General features: G+C 48.6%; 1 protein-coding gene across 1 annotated transcript in view; it reads right to left on the minus strand.

Annotated features, from left to right (window-relative positions):
- Window positions 1–9,169: 9,169 nt before the first annotated feature.
- Window positions 9,170–18,001, minus strand: part of LOC139407879 (thyrotropin receptor-like) — a 63,772-nt gene continuing 54,940 nt past the window's right edge. The window contains exons 9-12 of the mRNA XM_071151751.1: window positions 15,780–15,968; window positions 14,852–15,116; window positions 9,928–10,509; window positions 9,170–9,799 (exon numbers count right to left, since the gene is read on the minus strand). Of these exons, the coding sequence (XP_071007852.1) occupies window positions 9,170–9,799; window positions 9,928–10,509; window positions 14,852–15,116; window positions 15,780–15,968 (1,666 nt within the window). The remainder of the gene's footprint in view (window positions 9,800–9,927; window positions 10,510–14,851; window positions 15,117–15,779; window positions 15,969–18,001) is intronic.

Below are 18,001 nucleotides of genomic sequence, written 5' to 3' on the forward strand. Positions count from 1 at the left end.
TAGTTCATTGACTTTCTCTCATGCTAATGTGTTTGTGTGTGTGGTTCACTGGCATGACGGCAGGCGGTCAGTTTGGAGAATCCGGAGGCACTTGATGAATCAGAAAGGGAGGAGGGAGTGTTTTTTCTTGTCTTCCACTTCATCATTCCCTTCATTTTGTCTCTGCGTAGGCTGGCAGAGCGTGGTGTAACACTCCAGTAGTTATATGAGATGGCCCTTGACCTTTTAACAGCAGCATATTGACTACTACTTGACCTTTCAAGAGCAGCTCACTGACTCCACCTACTGACCCGTAGAGACGAGCGTACGAGAAGTGAAAAGTCAACACGCTCTTTCACATCATCTCTCATCTCTCTCTACCATATTTGAGTAAAGAAACCCAATAATATGGCAGCATGGTGCATGTTGTCCATCCAAAGAGCCCTGCCCTGCTGCTTAGTTGAGGAGCGGCTGGGAGATGAGAGTTTATACCAGGAGAGGAAGGGAACAGGCCAGGATAGGGCTGGGAGATGAGAGGTTTATACCAGGAGAGGAAGGGACCAGTCCAGGATAGGGCTGGGAGATGAGAGTTTATACCAGGAGAGGAAGGGAACAGGCCAGGATAGGGCTGGGAGATGAGAGGTTTATACCAGGAGAGGAAGGGAACAGGCCAGGATAGGGCTGGGAGATGAGAGGTTTATACCAGGAGAGGAAGGGACCAGTCCAGGATAGGGCTGGGAGATGAGAGGTTTATACCAGGAGAGGAAGGGACCAGGCCAGGATAGGGCTGGGAGATGAGAGTTTATACCAGGAGAGGAAGGGACCAGGCCAGGATAGGGCTGGGAGATGAGAGGTTTATACCAGGAGAGGAAGGGACCAGTCCAGGATAGGGCTGGGAGATGAGAGTTTATACCAGGAGAGGAAGGGAACAGGCCAGGATAGGGCTGGGAGATGAGAGTTTATACCAGGAGAGGAAGGGACCAGTCCAGGATAGGGCTGGGAGATGAGAGGTTTATACCAGGAGAGGAAGGGACCAGTCCAGGATAGGGCTGGGAGATGAGAGGTTTATACCAGGAGAGGAAGGGACCAGTCCAGGATAGGGCTGGGAGATGAGAGGTTTATACCAGGAGAGGAAGGGAACAGGCCAGGATAGGGCTGGGAGATGAGAGGTTTATACCAGGATAGGAAGGGACCAGTCCAGGATAGGGCTGGGAGATGAGAGGTTTATACCAGGAGAGGAAGGGAACAGGCCAGGATAGGGCTGGGAGATGAGAGGTTTATACCAGGAGAGGAAGGGAACAGGCCAGGATAGGGCTGGGAGATGAGAGTTTATACCAGGAGAGGAAGGGACCAGTCCAGGATAGGGCTGGGAGATGAGAGGTTTATACCAGGAGAGGAAGGGACCAGGCCAGGATAGGGCTGGGAGATGAGAGTTTATACCAGGAGAGGAAGGGAACAGGCCAGGATAGGGCTGGGAGATGAGAGGTTTATACCAGGATAGGGCTGGGAGATGAGAGTTTATACCAGGAGAGGAAGGGAACAGGCCAGGATAGGGCTGGGAGATGAGAGTTTATACCAGGAGAGGAAGGGACCAGTCCAGGATAGGGCTGGGAGATGAGAGGTTATACCAGGAGAGGAAGGGACCAGTCCAGGATAGGGCTGGGAGATGAGAGTTTATACCAGGAGAGGAAGGGACCAGGCCAGGATAGGGCTGGGAGATGAGAGTTTATACCAGGAGAGGAAGGGACCAGTCCAGGATAGGGCTGGGAGATGAGAGGTTTATACCAGGAGAGGAAGGGACCAGGCCAGGATAGGGCTGGGAGATGAGAGTTTATACCAGGAGAGGAAGGGACCAGTCCAGGATAGGGCTGGGAGATGAGAGTTTATACCAGGAGAGGAAGGGAACAGGCCAGGATAGGGCTGGGAGATGAGAGGTTATACCAGGAGAGGAAGGGACCAGTCCAGGATAGGGCTGGGAGATGAGAGTTTATACCAGGAGAGGAAGGGACCAGTCCAGGATAGGGCTGGGAGATGAGAGGTTATACCAGGAGAGGAAGGGAACAGGCCAGGATAGGGCTGGGAGATGAGAGTTTATACCAGGAGAGGAAGGGAACAGGCCAGGATAGGGCTGGGAGATGAGAGTTTATACCAGGAGAGGAAGGGACCAGTCCAGGATAGGGCTGGGAGATGAGAGGTTATACCAGGAGAGGAAGGGACCAGGCCAGGATAGGGCTGGGAGATGAGAGTTCATACCAGGAGAGGAAGGGACCAGGCCAGGATAGGGCTGGGAGATGAGAGTTTATACCAGGAGAGGAAGGGACCAGTCCAGGATAGGGCTGGGAGATGAGAGGTTTATACCAGGAGAGGAAGGGACCAGGCCAGGATAGGGCTGGGAGATGAGAGTTTATACCAGGAGAGGAAGGGACCAGTCCAGGATAGGGCTGGGAGATGAGAGTTTATACCAGGAGAGGAAGGGAACAGGCCAGGATAGGGCTGGGAGATGAGAGGTTATACCAGGAGAGGAAGGGACCAGTCCAGGATAGGGCTGGGAGATGAGAGTTTATACCAGGAGAGGAAGGGACCAGTCCAGGATAGGGCTGGGAGATGAGAGGTTATACCAGGAGAGGAAGGGAACAGGCCAGGATAGGGCTGGGAGATGAGAGTTTATACCAGGAGAGGAAGGGAACAGGCCAGGATAGGGCTGGGAGATGAGAGTTTATACCAGGAGAGGAAGGGACCAGTCCAGGATAGGGCTGGGAGATGAGAGGTTATACCAGGAGAGGAAGGGAACAGGCCAGGATAGGGCTGGGAGATGAGAGTTTATACCAGGAGAGGAAGGGACCAGGCCAGGATAGGGCTGGGAGATGAGAGTTTATACCAGGAGAGGAAGGGAACAGGCCAGGATAGGGCTGGGAGATGAGAGGTTTATACCAGGATAGGGCTGGGAACCAACTAGAGCTAGAGAGAAGGATGGAATTAAATTGATTCAATGAAACACAAGTCAGTTTGTTTGACCCTGTCAGTAGACCATGACTGTCTTTTTTCAGTTTGATGAATATTTGATTAGTTTGTGCCATGGGAGGACATACTGTAATTGTGTTATATCATTATGTACTCTGGTGAATTCAAAGATCTATCTCACCCCTGTAATGATGGCTGTATTTTGTTTTATTTATACCACAGTCAGTCCGTATCATAGACTAGTAACCTTATTGTATCAATCAATTATGTTTCTCTTTCTATGAAGGACAAAAACAGAATATTTGAAAATCCATCAAAAAAAAGGCCAATAACCTCAATTGAAGAGTTGCAAATGACTTTGGCCTCCTCGAAGAAAGATAAAAATACGAAATTATCCTCTTTCGAAGCAAAGTTTATTCTCTAGCGTTTCTCTGAAAATGTTCGCAGTGCAGTTCAAATGCTGTACAGATGGCAAGCGGGCGTTCATTGGCAGAAGGTGTCCCTTAATTAATAATCGCTAAGTCTCTCTCTATAGCTACAGCTTGCTTTACACGTCAATGTTTGGTTTGGTATTTTTCCTATTTCTTTTTTTTTATCTACTAACTTTTTTCCTAGACCTTTCCAGCAAGGCACAACTATAACTTGTCTGTTATTCTCTGAAAGTCACATTATGTCTTGAGTATGGGAAAATATCACCACCACACAAGAAAAGGTTGACATACATGTAAGTATACATTTGTTATTCACGCCCCTTGTCTTTTTCTACATTTTGTTGGGTTACAGCCTGAATTAAAAATGGATTCAATTGAGATATTTTGTCACTGGCCTACACACAAACACCCCATAATGTAAAAATTGAATAATTTTTTTCAGCATTTTTACAAATGAATTAAAAATGAAAAGCTGAAATGTCTTGAATCAATAAGTATTCAACCCTTTTGTTATGGCAAGCCTAAATTAGTTGAGGTGTAAAATGTTGCTTATGAGAAGTTGCATGGACTCACGATGTGTGCAATAATAGTTTTTTTACATGATTTCTGAATGACTACCTCATCTCTGTACCCCACGCATGCAATTATCAGTAAGGTCCCCCAGTCGAGCAGTGCATTTCAAACAGATTCAATTACAAAGACCAGGGACTTTTTCCAATGCCTCGCAAAAAAGGGCTACTATAGGTAGATGTGTAAAAAAAAAAAAAAAAAAACAGACATTGAATATCCCGTGGTGGTGCGCATGGTGAAGTTATTAATTACACTTTGGATGGTGTATCAATACACCCAGTCGCTACAAAGATACAGGCGTCCTAACTTATTTGCCGGAGAGGAAGGAAAATGCTCAGGGATTTCACCATGAGGCCAATGGTGACTTTAAAAGTTACAGAGTTTAATGGCTGGGATAGGAGAAAACTGAAGATGGATCAACAATATTGGGGGGGGGCTGGTTTGTTATCAACATTTTGAAGGCACACTACAAATATATCCCAGTTTGATGTCTTTAAACATTAATTACACTTCTAATTTATATACAGTATACACACACTGTGCACAAAACATTAAGAACACCTGCTCTTTCCATGACATAGACTGACCAGGTGAATCCAGGTGAAAGCTATGATCCCTTATTGATGTCACTTGTTATATCCCCTTCAAATCAGTGTAGATGATTTTTAAACATGGAGACAATTGAGACCTGGATTGTGTATGTGTGCCATTCAGAGGGTGAATGGGCAAGACAAAATATTTATGTGCCTTTGAACAGGGTACGATAGTAGGTGCCAGGCACACCTGTTTGAGTGTGTCAAGAACTGCAACGCTGCTGAGCTTTTTATACTAAGTTTCCCGTGTGTATCAAGAATGGTCCACCACCCAAAGGACATCCAGCCAACTTGACACAACTGTGAGAAGCATTGGAGTCAACGTGGGCCAGCATCGCTGTAGAACGCTTTCAACATCTTGTAGAGTCCAATGCCCCGATGAATTCAGGCTGTTCTGAAGGCAAAAGGGGGTGGGGGATGCAACTCAATATTCGGTTCCTAATGTTTCATAAACTCAGTGTACACAGCTATTGTGGAGCATTTAGAAATGCAGTATTTCCCTGTCTGAAGTCGGGTGTAGTTTTTAAATCGCACTGGGGCTGATCTGTAATACAGTACCAGGATAATATCCAGGAGTCTCACAGGAATCTCCGGTACTTTTCACTTTCAAAGGTGTGAAGTTTGAGGATTAAAATATCACATTTCAGACCCATGTCAAAGTTCTCCTGTTTCTTTAGCTCTGTAAGTAGTGAAGCTATTTTAGAGTCCCAGTTACTGTAAAATAAATATATCATTTTTGGTATGGTATGTATGAATAATCAATTGAATAAATGTGATATATCAATTGTAACCATAATCCACCAGAGATTATTAGTTTTTGGACCCAACTTTGGTTCATCTCAAGTTTAACCAAACGTGTAAACTTTGCTTTCTGATGAAACTGATATTTAGCAACAGTTTCAACACCCACTTCATCTTTAGAATTAGAATCTTTAGAATTATAATCTTTAGAATTATAATCTTTAGAATTAACAACAACAGAAGTGCCAAAATAGGATATCATATCCTAAAGAAGTTCCGGTGCAATTGACAAGAATATCTCAACTGTCACGCCCTGACCATAGTTTACTTTGTATTTTCTATGTTTTGATTGGTCAGGGTGTGATCTGAGTGGGTATTCTATGTTTCATGTCTGGTTTGTCTATTTCTATGTTCAGCCTGATATGGTTCTCAGTCAGAGGCAGGTGTTCGTCATTGTCTCTGATTGGGAACCATATTTAGGTAGCCTGGGTTTCACTGTGTGTTTGTGGGTGATTGTTCCTGTCTATGTGTTTTTCACCAGATAGGCTGTTTAGGTTTTCGTTACGTCCGTTACGTTTTGTTTTTGTAGTATTGTATTGGAGATTCGTGTTTCGTATTATTAATAAACATGGATCGTAAACCACACGCTGCATTTTGGTCCGACTCTCCTTCTCAACAAGAAAACCGTTACAGAATCACCCACCACCAACGGACCAAGCAGCGTGTCAACAGGCAGCAACAGCAGCGTAAAGAGGAATGGACATGGGAGGACGTTTTGGATGGCAAGGGCTGTTACACTTGGGAGGAGATACTGGCTGGAAGAGATCGCCTCCCATGGGAACAGGTGGAGGCACTTAGGAGAGCAGAGGCAGCCGGAGAGAGGAGCCGGCGATATGAGGGAACACGACTGGCAAGGAAGCCCGAGAGGCAGCCCCAAAAATTTCTTGGGGGGGGGCTAACAGGGAGTATGGCTACGCCAGGTAGGAGACCTGCGCAAACTCCCTGTGCTTACCGGGGGGCTAGAGAGACCGGACAGGCACCGTGTTATGCAGTGGTGCGCACGGTGTCTCCAGTGCGGGTGCATAGCCCGGTGCGGTATATTCCAGCTCCGCGTGTCTGCCGGGCTAGATTGAGCGTCGAGCCTAATGCCATGAAGCCGGCTCTACGCAGCTGGTCCCCAGTGCGTCTCCTTGGGCCGGCTTACATGGCACCAGCCTTGCGCTCGGTGTCTCCAGTTCGCCTGCATAGCCCAGTGCGGGCTATTCCACCTCGCCGCACTGGCAGGGCGACCGTGAGCATTCAACCAGGTAAGGTTGGGCAGGCTCGGTGCTCAAGAGCTCCAGTGCGCCTGCACGGTCCGGTTTTTCCAGTACCACCTCCACACCCCAGCCCTCCGGTAGCAGCTCCCCGCACCAGGCTTCCTGTGCGTGTCCTCGGCCCAGTACCACCAGTGCCAGCACCACGCATCAGGCCTACAGTGCGCCTCGCCTGTCCAGCGCTGTCGGAGCCTTCCTCCTCTCCAGCGCTGTCGGAGTCTCCCGCCTGTTTAGCGCTGTCAGAGCTTTCCGCCTCTACAGCGCTGCCGGAGTCTCCCGCCTGTTCAGAACTGCCAGTTTGCATAGAGCTGCCAGTTAGCATAGAGCTGCCAGTTAGCTTAGAGCTGCCAGTCTGCAAGGAGCTGCCAGTCTGCAAGGAGCTGCCAGTCTGCAAGGAGCTGCCAGTCTGCATGGAGCTGCCAGTCTGCAAGGAGCCGCCAGAGCTGCCTGTCTGCAGGATGCCGCCAAAGCTGCCAGTCTGCAAGGAGCCGCCAGAGCTGCCAGTCTGCAAGGAGCCGCCAGAGCTGCCAGTTAGCATGGAGCAGCCAGGGCCGCCAGTCAGCATGGAGCAGCCAGGGCCGCCAGTCAGCATGGAGCAGCCAGGGCCGCCAGTCAGCATGGAGCAGCCAGGGCCGCCAGTCAGCATGGAGCAGCCAGAGCAGCCAGTCAGCATGGAGCAGCCAGAGCAGCCAGTCAGCATGGAGCAGCCAGAGCTGCCAGTCAGCATGGAGCAGCCAGTCAGCATGGAGCAGCCAGAGCTACCAGTCATCATGGAGCAGCCAGTCAGCATGGAGCAGCCAGTTAGCATAGAGCTGCCAGTCAGCATGGAGCAGCCAGAGCTACCAGTCATCATGGAGCAGCCAGTCAGCATGGAGCAGCCAGAGCTGCCAGTCAGCATGGAGCAGCCAGTCAGCATGGAGCAGCCAAAGCTACCAGTCATCATGGAGCAGCCAGTCAGCATGGAGCAGCCAGAGCTGCCAGTCGACCAGACTCTTCCAGATCTGCCAGTCGTCCAGACTCTTCCAGATCTGCCAGTCGTCCAGACTCTTCCAGATCTGCCAGTCGTCCAGACTCTTCCAGATCTGCCAGTCGTCCAGACTCTTCCAGATCTGCCAGTCGTCCAGACTCTTCCAGATCTGCCAGTCGTCCAGACTCTTCCAGATCTGCCAGTCGTCCAGACTCTTCCAGATCTGCCAGTCGACCAGACTCTTCCAGATCTGCCAGTCGACCAGACTCTTCCAGATCTGCCAGTCGACCAGACTCTTCCAGATCTGCCAGTCGACCAGACTCTTCCAGATCCGCCAGTCGACCAGATTCTCCCAGATCCGCCAGTCGACCAGATTCTCCCAGATCCGCCAGTCGACCAGATTCTCCCAGATCCGCCAGTCGACCAGATTCTCCCAGATCCGCCAGTCGACCAGATTCTCCCAGATCCGCCAGTCGACCAGATTCTCCCAGATCCGCCAGTCGACCAGATTCTCCCAGATCCGCCAGTCGACCAGATTCTCCCAGATCCGCCAGTCGACCAGATTCTCCCAGATCCGCCAGTCGACCAGATTCTCCCAGATCCGCCAGTCGACCAGATTCTCCCAGATCCGCCAGTCGACCAGGATCTGCTGAAACCGCCAGCCAGCCAGGTTCTGGTAGTTTCTACTACCTGCCTGGGCTTCCTCTCAGTGCTGAGCTTCTTCTCAGTGCTGAGCTTCCTCTCAGTGCTGAGCTACCCATCTGTCTCGAGTTACCTCTGTCCCGAGCTGTCCCTCTGTCCCATGTTATCATTGTGGTGGGTAACCTATTTAGGGACGTTTAGGAGGGGGATTAAAACTGTCATGGAGTGGGGTCCACGTCCAGCGCCAGAGCCGCCACCGCGGACAGATGCCCACCCAGACCCTCCCCTATAGGTTCAGGTTTTGCGGCCGGAGTCCGCACCTTGGGGGGGGGGGGTACTGTCACGCCCTGACCATAGTTTACTTTGTATTTTCTATGTTTTGATTGGTCAGGGTGTGATCTGAGTGGGTATTCTATGTTTCATGTCTGGTTTGTCTATTTCTATGTTCAGCCTGATATGGTTCTCAGTCAGAGGCAGGTGTTCGTCATTGTCTCTGATTGGGAACCATATTTAGGTAGCCTGGGTTTCACTGTGTGTTTGTGGGTGATTGTTCCTGTCTATGTGTTTTTCACCAGATAGGCTGTTTAGGTTTTCGTTACGTCCGTTACGTTTTGTTTTTGTAGTATTGTATTGGAGATTCGTGTTTCGTATTATTAATAAACATGGATCGTAAACCACACGCTGCATTTTGGTCCGACTCTCCTTCGTATGAAGACGAAACCCGTTACATCAACGACACATAATATTCTGCAACAGATTGTATATTAATTGCAAAAACAATATCACAGCTGAAATGATGAAAACATTCAAACACGTGTAAAAGTGCAGAGTAAAGTATCCCAGCAGTTCACTTCTAACCTTTGGCTCCAACACTTCCAGTCATTTCACTGTGGCTCCTCTCCCCTAACCAACAAACCGCCACTGGGACCACCATGGTCCTCTCTGATCTCCCCTTGGCTGAGTTAGGGCTCAAGTTTCCAGGCTACGGCTTTCCTCAGGACTGGTCTGTTGTGAGGCCAGCTGAATGTAGGTGTGACCAGACCCAGAATACTCCTGCAGGTGAATGGGTACCTCCTCTGGTCCTCCTGTCCTCTTCCTGTTAGTGTCTCTCTTTTTACCCCCCTGGACCTGCTGGCACACCCTACTGCTACCCTTCGAACTGACTGCTTGCCCTCTGAAGAGCTGCGCCCGACGCTGGCACAGCCCCACCTTACTGAGCAGGATAAAGATATCCCCCCTGAAAGCCTTGGTGAAGATGGCGTACAGGAAGGGGTTGGCACAGGAGTTGAGAGGGTAGAAGAGCACCAGTAGGATCTTAGAGTTGGACACGGTGATAAGCGGCCGGTCCACAACGGCTGACATGGCATAAAAGGAGATGGGCGCCATACACAGGAAGTCAGTGAAGATGAGGATGGCCATGCGTTTGGCAATGTTGGTGTCTTTAGACCCTGGGCAGTAGTAAGGGTTGTGCACAGCGCAGTAGATCTTCATGTAACAGGTACAGATCACCAGGAATGCCAGGATGTTTAGGATCAAGACTGAGATGATGTAGACCTGGGCCATGGTGGACTTGGTATCCATGGGCAGGCAGATACTGACCTGATAGATAAAGATCAAATAAATCACCAATCAATACATCAATCAATCAATAAATACATACAGAAAGAAAATAAAGATTTTTGGGGGGATGGATCCCTGAATCAACCAATCAATTAATCAATACTGACCTTCTGGTAGCTGCTAACCCCCACTAGGGGGAGCATCGCTAGGAGGAGGCAGAAAAACCATCCAGCCAGCATCACAGCAGTGGCGTGGGGCAGACGCAACTTCCTGTCCAGCCTCATGGCGAACGTTATTGCGTACCACCTCTCTAGCGTAATCACTGTCAGCGTATAAACCGACAGCTCGCTGGCGAACACCGTGAGGAACCCCGCCAACCCGCAACCCGGCCCCGTCTGCCAGTCGATGGCGTGGTTGTAGTACTCCATCTTGGTGTGAAGGTCCACTGAGGCGATGAGGAGGAGATATATCCCCATGCAGAGGTCAGCGAAGGCCAGGTGACACATGAGGAAGCGTGAGACGGAGAGCTTGTAGTGGGAGGTGAGGAGGACCAGTAGCACCACCACGTTACCTACTACAGCCAGCAGAGACACAAACCACACAGACACACGCAGGAAGCTGAAGCCCATGATGTCCTCACACGGGTTGAACTCGTCGGGTGCAGGGGCGCAGGTCACCTCCTCGCCCTCCTCACAGACCACGTAGTCGTAGCGATTGTCAAAGTTCTGGCTGGTGTCCTCCTGTGGGTTCTGTAAGATGAGATAAGACAAGACATATTGTATTGTATTGTCAATTGCCTTGCTCAAGTGCACAACGGCAGGACATGGTATCAAAGAAACGTTAAAAAAATATATATTTTACATTTCATTCCTTTCCACTCCACATACAAAGTTATACATACAAATGTGACGACCCTCCCACTGTCTGCCGTATTCTCTCTTTGTTCTTGTTTCCTAATTAGAATGCCGGTGGGCGGAGTTGGGAGGGTCGTCAGCTACATGGGAAACACCTGGGCCCGGTGTGTCCCAGGATAAATCCACCACTACCCCATTCATGGAGGAGACTCTCTCCATGCAGACACCTTTATAGATTTTGTTGTGTATCTTGATGGTTTTTGGTTGTTTGCTTTGGCACTTTTCAACACCCTGCATTATCACATTCATGCATGCAAAACACTTACACTACTGATTACACACAACATTGTATATTGTACTTAGTTTATTTAATAAATATATATTTTGTTACTCCCTATCTCCACGTTGTCTCCCTTTTGTTATGGGCTTTGAGCCGGTTCGTGACAAAACGACTTTCAGATGCACACAATGGCTTCATCTCATCTGCCCAGACACGCATGCTCACACTTCCGTCCCCAGTGTCTACCTGCTCACACTCCCGTCCCCAGTGTCTACACTTCCGTCCCCAGTGTCTACCTGCTCACACTCCCGTCCCCAGTGTCTACACTTCCGTCCCCAGTGTCTACCTGCTCACACTCCCGTCCCCAGTGTCTACACTTCCGTCCCCAGTGTCTACCTGCTCACACTCCCGTCCCCAGTGTCTACACTCCCGTCCCCAGTGTCTACACTCCCGTCCCCAGTGTCTATACTCCCGTCCCCAGTGTCTATACTCCTGTCCCCAGTGTCTACCTGCTCAGACTCCCGTCCCCAGTGTCTACACTCCCGTCCCCAGTGTCTACACTCCCGTCCCCAGTGTCTACCTGCTCAGACTCCCGTCCCTAGTGCCTGGTCACATTCCCGTCCCTAGTGCCTGGTCACACTCCCGTCCCTAGTGCCTGGTCACACTCCCGTCCCTAGTGCCTGGTCACACTCCAGTCCCTAGTGCCTGGTCACACTCCAGTCCCTAGTGCCTGGTCACACTCCAGTCCCTAGTGCCTGGTCAGACTCCAGTCCCTAGTGACTGGTCACACTCCAGTCCCTAGTGCCTGGTCACACTCCAGTCCCTAGTGCCTGGTCACACTCCCGTCCCCAGGGCCTGGTCACATTCCCGTCCCTTGTGCCTGGTCACACTCCAGTCCCTAGTGCCTGGTCACACTCCCGTCCCTAGTGCCTGGTCACACTCCCGTCCCTAGTGCCTGGTCACACTCCAGTCCCTAGTGCCTGGTCACACTCCCGTCCCCAGTGCCTGCTCACACTCCCGTCCCCAGTGCCTGCTCACACTCCCGTCCCCAGGGCCTGGTCACATTCCCGTCCCCAGTGCCTGGTCACATTCCCATCCCTAGTGCCTGGTCACATTCCCATCCCTAGTGCCTGGTCACATTCCCATCCCTAGTGCCTGGTCACATTCCCATCCCTAGTGCCTGGTCACACTTCCATCCCTAGTGCCTGGTCACACTCCCATCCCTTGTGCCTGGTCACACTCCCATCCCTTGTGCCTGGTCACACTCCCATCCCTTGTGCCTGGTCACACTCCCATCCCTTGTGCCTGGTCACACTCCCATCCCTTGTGCCTGGTCACACTCCCATCCCTTGTGCCTGGTCACACTCCCATCCCTTGTGCCTGGTCACACTCCCATCCCTTGTGCCTGGTCACACTCCCATCCCTTGTGCCTGGTCACACTCCCATCCCTTGTGCCTGGTCACACTCCCATCCCTAGTGCCTGGTCACATTCCCATCCCTAGTGCCTGGTCACATTCCCATCCCTAGTGCCTGGTCACATTCCCATCCCTAGTGCCTGGTCACACTCCAGTCCTTAGTGCCTGGTCACACTCCAGTCCCTAGTGCCTGGTCACACTCCAGTCCCTAGTGCCTGGTCACACTCCCGTCCCTAGTGCCTGGTCACACTCCCGTCCCTAGTGCCTGGTCACACTCCAGTCCCTAGTGCCTGGTCACACTCCAGTCCCTAGTGCCTGGTCACACTCCCGTCCCTAGTGCCTGGTCACACTCCCGTCCCTAGTGCCTGGTCACACTCCCGTCCCTAGTGCCTGGTCACACTCCCGTCCCTACTGCCTGGTCACACTCCCGTCCTTAGTGCCTGGTCACACTCCCGTCCCTAGTGCCTGGTCACACTCCCGTCCCTAGTGCCTGGTCACACTCCAGTCCCTAGTGCCTGGTCACACTCCAGTCCCTTGTGCCTGGTCACACTCCCGTCCCTAGTGCCTGGTCATACTCCAGTCCCTAGTGCCTGGTCACACTCCCGTCCCCGGGGCCTGGTCACATTCCCATCCCTTGTGCCTGGTCACACTCCAGTCCCTAGTGCCTGCTCACACTCCCGTCCCCAGTGCCTGCTCACACTCCCGTCCCCAGTGCCTGCTCACACTCCCGTCCCCAGTGCCTGCTCACACTCCCGTCCCCAGTGCCTGCTCACACTCCCGTCCCCAGTGCCTGGTCACACTCCCATCCCTAGTGCCTGGTCACACTCCCATCCCTAGTGCCTGGTCACACTCCCATCCCTAGTGCCTGGTCACACTCCCATCCCGTGTGCCTGGTCACATTCCCATCCCTAGTGCCGGGTCACATTCCCATCCCTAGTGCCTGGTCACATTCCCATCCCTTGTGCCTGGTCACACTCCCATCCCTTGTGCCTGGTCACACTCCCATCTCTTGTGCCTGGTAACACTCCCATCCCTAGTGCCTGGTCATATTCCCATCCCTAGTGCCTGGTCACATTCCCATCCCTTGTGCCTGCATTATTGTTTGCCATTTGGCCTTAAATTGTGTTAATGATGGCGGATTGATTGCTTTCCAAGTTAAGTTTACGTATCTCACTACACCTCCATGTGCCATGTCTTGAAATTTGTAGACAGTCAACATAAAAGTTCACGTTGTAATACTTCTGACAGAATAAAAGTTCACGTTGTAATACTTCTGACAGAATAAAAGTTCACGTTGTAATACTTCTGACAGAATAAAAGTTCACGTTGTAATACTTCTGACAGCATGAAAGTTGACGTTGTAATACTTCTGACAGAATAAAAGTTCACGTTGTAATACTTCTGACAGAATAAAAGTTGACGTTGTAATACTTCTGACAGAATAAAGGTTCACGTTGTAATACTTCTGACAGCATGAAAGTTGACGTTGTAATACTTCTGACAGAATAAAAGTTGACGTTGTAATACTTCTGACAGAATAAAAGTTCACGTTGTAATACTTCTGACAGAATAAAAGTTCACGTTGTAATACTTCTGACAGAATAAAAGTTCACGTTGTAATACTTCTGACAGCAAAAAAGTTCACGTTGTAATACTTCTGACAGAATAAAAGTTCACGTTGTAATACTTCTGACAGAATAAAAGTTCACGTTGTAATACTTCTGACAGCAAAAAAGTTCACGTTGTAATACTTCTGACAGCAAAAAAGTTCACGTAGTAATACTTCTGACAGAATAAAGGTTCACGTTGTAATACTTCTGACAGAATAAAGGTTCACGTTGTAATACTTCTGACAGAATAAAGGTTCACGTTGTAATACTTCTGACAGAATAAAGGTTCACGTTGTAATACTTCTGACAGAATAAAAGTTGACGTTGTAATACTTCTGACAGCAAAAAAGTTCACGTTGTAATACTTCTGACAGAATAAAAGTTCACGTTGTAATACTTCTGACAGAATAAAAGTTCACGTTGTAATACTTCTGACAGAATAAAAGTTCACGTTGTAATACTTCTGACAGCATAAAAGTTCACGTTGTAATACTTCTGACAGAATAAAGGTTTACGTTGTAATACTTCTGACAGACAACTTTATAGCTCCACCCACAACGTACAGCCCCTATCGCATTCCCAGAAAGCATGGATCATACTAGTTTTACACTTACGACATTTTTTACATTTAGTCTCTTGTATAATACATTCTAAACATTAGTTTATACTAGATTAAGCGTACATTTTCCTTAACTGTAATTTGGTTAGATATGCTCCAACTGTCTGTCCTATCATATGAACATTATCTTCAGACTCAAATATGATTCCCTCGAGGTCGCGCTGATGTCAAAGATTTAAATCGAAATGTTGTGATATGTAACTTTTAAGTATTAAAGATACTAATGATATCAATACTAGCAATGCTCCGGTTTCCGGCCCACTCTCCACCAGATTTCCCCCAGTCAGTGCTGAGATTGAAACAGGTCTCTTACCTTCAGCATCTCCCCGAAGCCCACGTCATCGTCCGGCTGCCCACCGAAGTAGGCATGGTAGTTGAGGCTGCTGTGGAAGTCTCTCCAGGGGTCTCCCTGGGTTTCTTTGAATACACCATCTCTGAAGCCCTCCTCACTGGGCTCCTGGTCAGCTGTGTCTGCAGTGGGGTCTCCCTGGAGGGATGGGACTGTGAGAGGACCTACGGAACTCTTCTGCTGCTGCTCGTAGAATGCTGTCAGGTTACAGATGATGTACTCCAGGTATCTGCAATATCCAGGCCGGGTTACTGGAAAAGCCTTTTGTGACACGCGTGACTTTGACGAAGGTCTTTCTGAATACAGTTTGATTGAGATCAAAATGTGATTGATAGATGAATGTGTTTTTTGTGAGCAATAATTATTGTAAGTGAAAAGTCAGCCAGTGTTGTGGTAAAATATTGTGTAAAACAATGAAATTGAAGATGATCTAAAGTTCATTAGCTAGCTAGCCAGCCAGCCAGTTGTACTGCAATGATTCTGTAAATTTTCAGATTAACTGCCAATATGCCAACATTCCATACAATGCAGTCGAGCCACAGACGACAGGACTTAGACAAGTTGTAAATGCAACAAGTACTGATCTTGTATCATATAATAACTCTTCCCAAGAAAACTAAAATGTAGACATTTATGGTCTGTTAACATATGTAAAAACTATATAGTTTATACAGGTTAAATACAAATGTTCTGTATGAATAGCCTCTAAAATAGATTATATGGATTATAAATATTTCAGACTAAAATGTATAATCCGTATAATATATTTTAGAAGCTATTCAAATAAAATTGTATTTTTTACATGCGCCGAATACAAATGTTCTGTATAAATAGCCTCTAAAATGTACGACATAGCCTCTAGTAATTTAATAGAAACTCTATTCTAACTCACCCTCGTTTCTTCTTGAGGTTCTTGAAGCCGCAGCAGTGAGAGGGGTAGGTGAGGTCAGCGCTGGTCAGGTGTTTGAAGGTTTTGATTGGCGGAAGCTTCTTGAGGTTCCAGGCGCTGCGGGCCATCAGCTCCCTGAGAGACTCCAGCCCTGCCGTGGGGAGGGACGACACCGCCGTCAGGGACACGTCACTGTTAGGGAAGACAGACATGACAGCTGGAGGTTACTGAGGGCTCATAAAGGGGGTCCTGACTAGAGGTCGACCGACTATGATTTTTCAACGCCGATACCGACTATTGGAGGACCAAAAAAAGCCGCTACCGATTAATCGGCCAATGTTTATACACTGCTCAAAAAAATAAAGGGAACACTAAAATAACACATCCTAGATCTGAATGAATGAAATATTCTTATGAAATACTTTTTTCTTTACATAGTTGAATGTGCTGACAACAAAATCACACAAAAATGATCAATGGAAATCAAATTTATCAACCCATGGAGGTCTGGATTTGGAGTCACACTCAAAATTAAAGTGGAAAACCACATTACAGGCTGATCCAACTTTGATGTAATGTCCTTAAAACAAGTCAAAATGAGGCTCGGTAGTGTGTGTGGCCTCCACGTGCCTGTATGACCTCCCTACAACGCCTGGGCATGCTCCTGATGAGGTGGCGGATGGTCTCCTGAGGGATCTCCTCCCAGACCTGGACTAAAGCATCCGCCAACTCCTGGACAGTCTGTGGTGCAACGTGGCGTTGGTGGATGGAGCGAGACATGATGTCCCAGATGTGCTCAATTGGATTCAGGTCTGGGGAACGGGCGGGCCAGTCCATAGCATCAATGCCTTCCTCTTGCAGGAACTGCTGACACACTCCAGCCACATGAGGTCTAGCATTGTCTTGCATTAGGAGGAACCCAGGGCCACTGTCACGTCTGTCACATGTGCTCAGTGTGAACCTGCTTTCATCTGTGAAGAGCACAGGGCGCCAGTGGCGAATTTGCCAATCTTGGTGTTCTCTGGCAAATGCCAAACGTCCTGCACGGTATTGGGCTGTAAGCACAACCCCCACCTGTGGACGTCGGGCCCTCATATCACCCTCATGGAGTCTATTTCTGACTGTTTGAGCAGACACATGCACATTTGTGGCCTGCTCGAGGTCATTTTTGCAGGGCTCTGGAAGTGCTCCTCCTGCTCCTCCATGCACAAAGACGGAGGTAGCAGTCCTGCTGCTGGGTTGTTGCCCTCCTACGGCCTCCTCCACGTCTCCTGATGTACTGGACTGTCTCCTGGTAGCACCTCCATGCTCTGGACACTACGCTGACAGACACAGCAAACCTTCTTGCCACAGCTCGCATTGATGTTCCATCCTGGATGAGCTGCACTACCTGAGCCACTTGTGTGGGTTGTAGACTCCGTCTCATGCTACCACTAGAGTGAAAGCGCCGCCAGCATTCAAAAGTGACCAAAACAGAACCACTCCTTTATTGGGGGTGTCTTGCTAATTGCCTATCATTTCCACCTGTTGTCTATAACATTTGCACAACAGCATGTGAAATTTATTGTCAATCAGTGTTGCTTCCTAAGTGGTCAGTTTGATTTCACAGAAGTGTGATTGACTTGGAGTTACATTGGGTTGTTTAAGTGTTCCCTTTATTTTTTTGAGCAGTGTATGTATGTATGTATGTATATATATATATATATATATATATATATATATATATATATATATATTATTGTAATAATGACAATTACAACAATACTGAATGAACACTTATTTTAACTTAATATAATACATAATAAAACCTATCTAGTCTCAAATAAATAATGAAACATGTTCAATTTGGATTAAATAATGCAGAAACACAGTGTTGTAGAAGTGCAATATGTGCCATGTAAAAAATCGAATGTTTAATAAGTTCCCTGCTCAGAACATGAGAATATATGAAGGCTGGTGGTTCCTTTTAACATGAGTCTTCAATATTCCCAGGTAAGAAGTTTTAGGTTGTAGTTATTATAGGACTATCTCTCTCTATACCATTTGTATTTCATATACCTTTGACTATTGGATGTTTTTATAGGCACTATAGTATTGCCAGTCTAATCTCGGGAGTTGATAGGCTTGAAGTCATAAACAGCGCAATGCTTGAAGCACAGCGAAGAGCTGCTGGCAAATGCAGGAAAGTGCTGTTTGAGTTAATGCTTACGAGCCTGCTGCTGCCT

This window comes from Oncorhynchus clarkii, chromosome 4 (assembly GCF_045791955.1).
Source record: "Oncorhynchus clarkii lewisi isolate Uvic-CL-2024 chromosome 4, UVic_Ocla_1.0, whole genome shotgun sequence".
Taxonomy (NCBI): domain Eukaryota; kingdom Metazoa; phylum Chordata; class Actinopteri; order Salmoniformes; family Salmonidae; genus Oncorhynchus; species Oncorhynchus clarkii.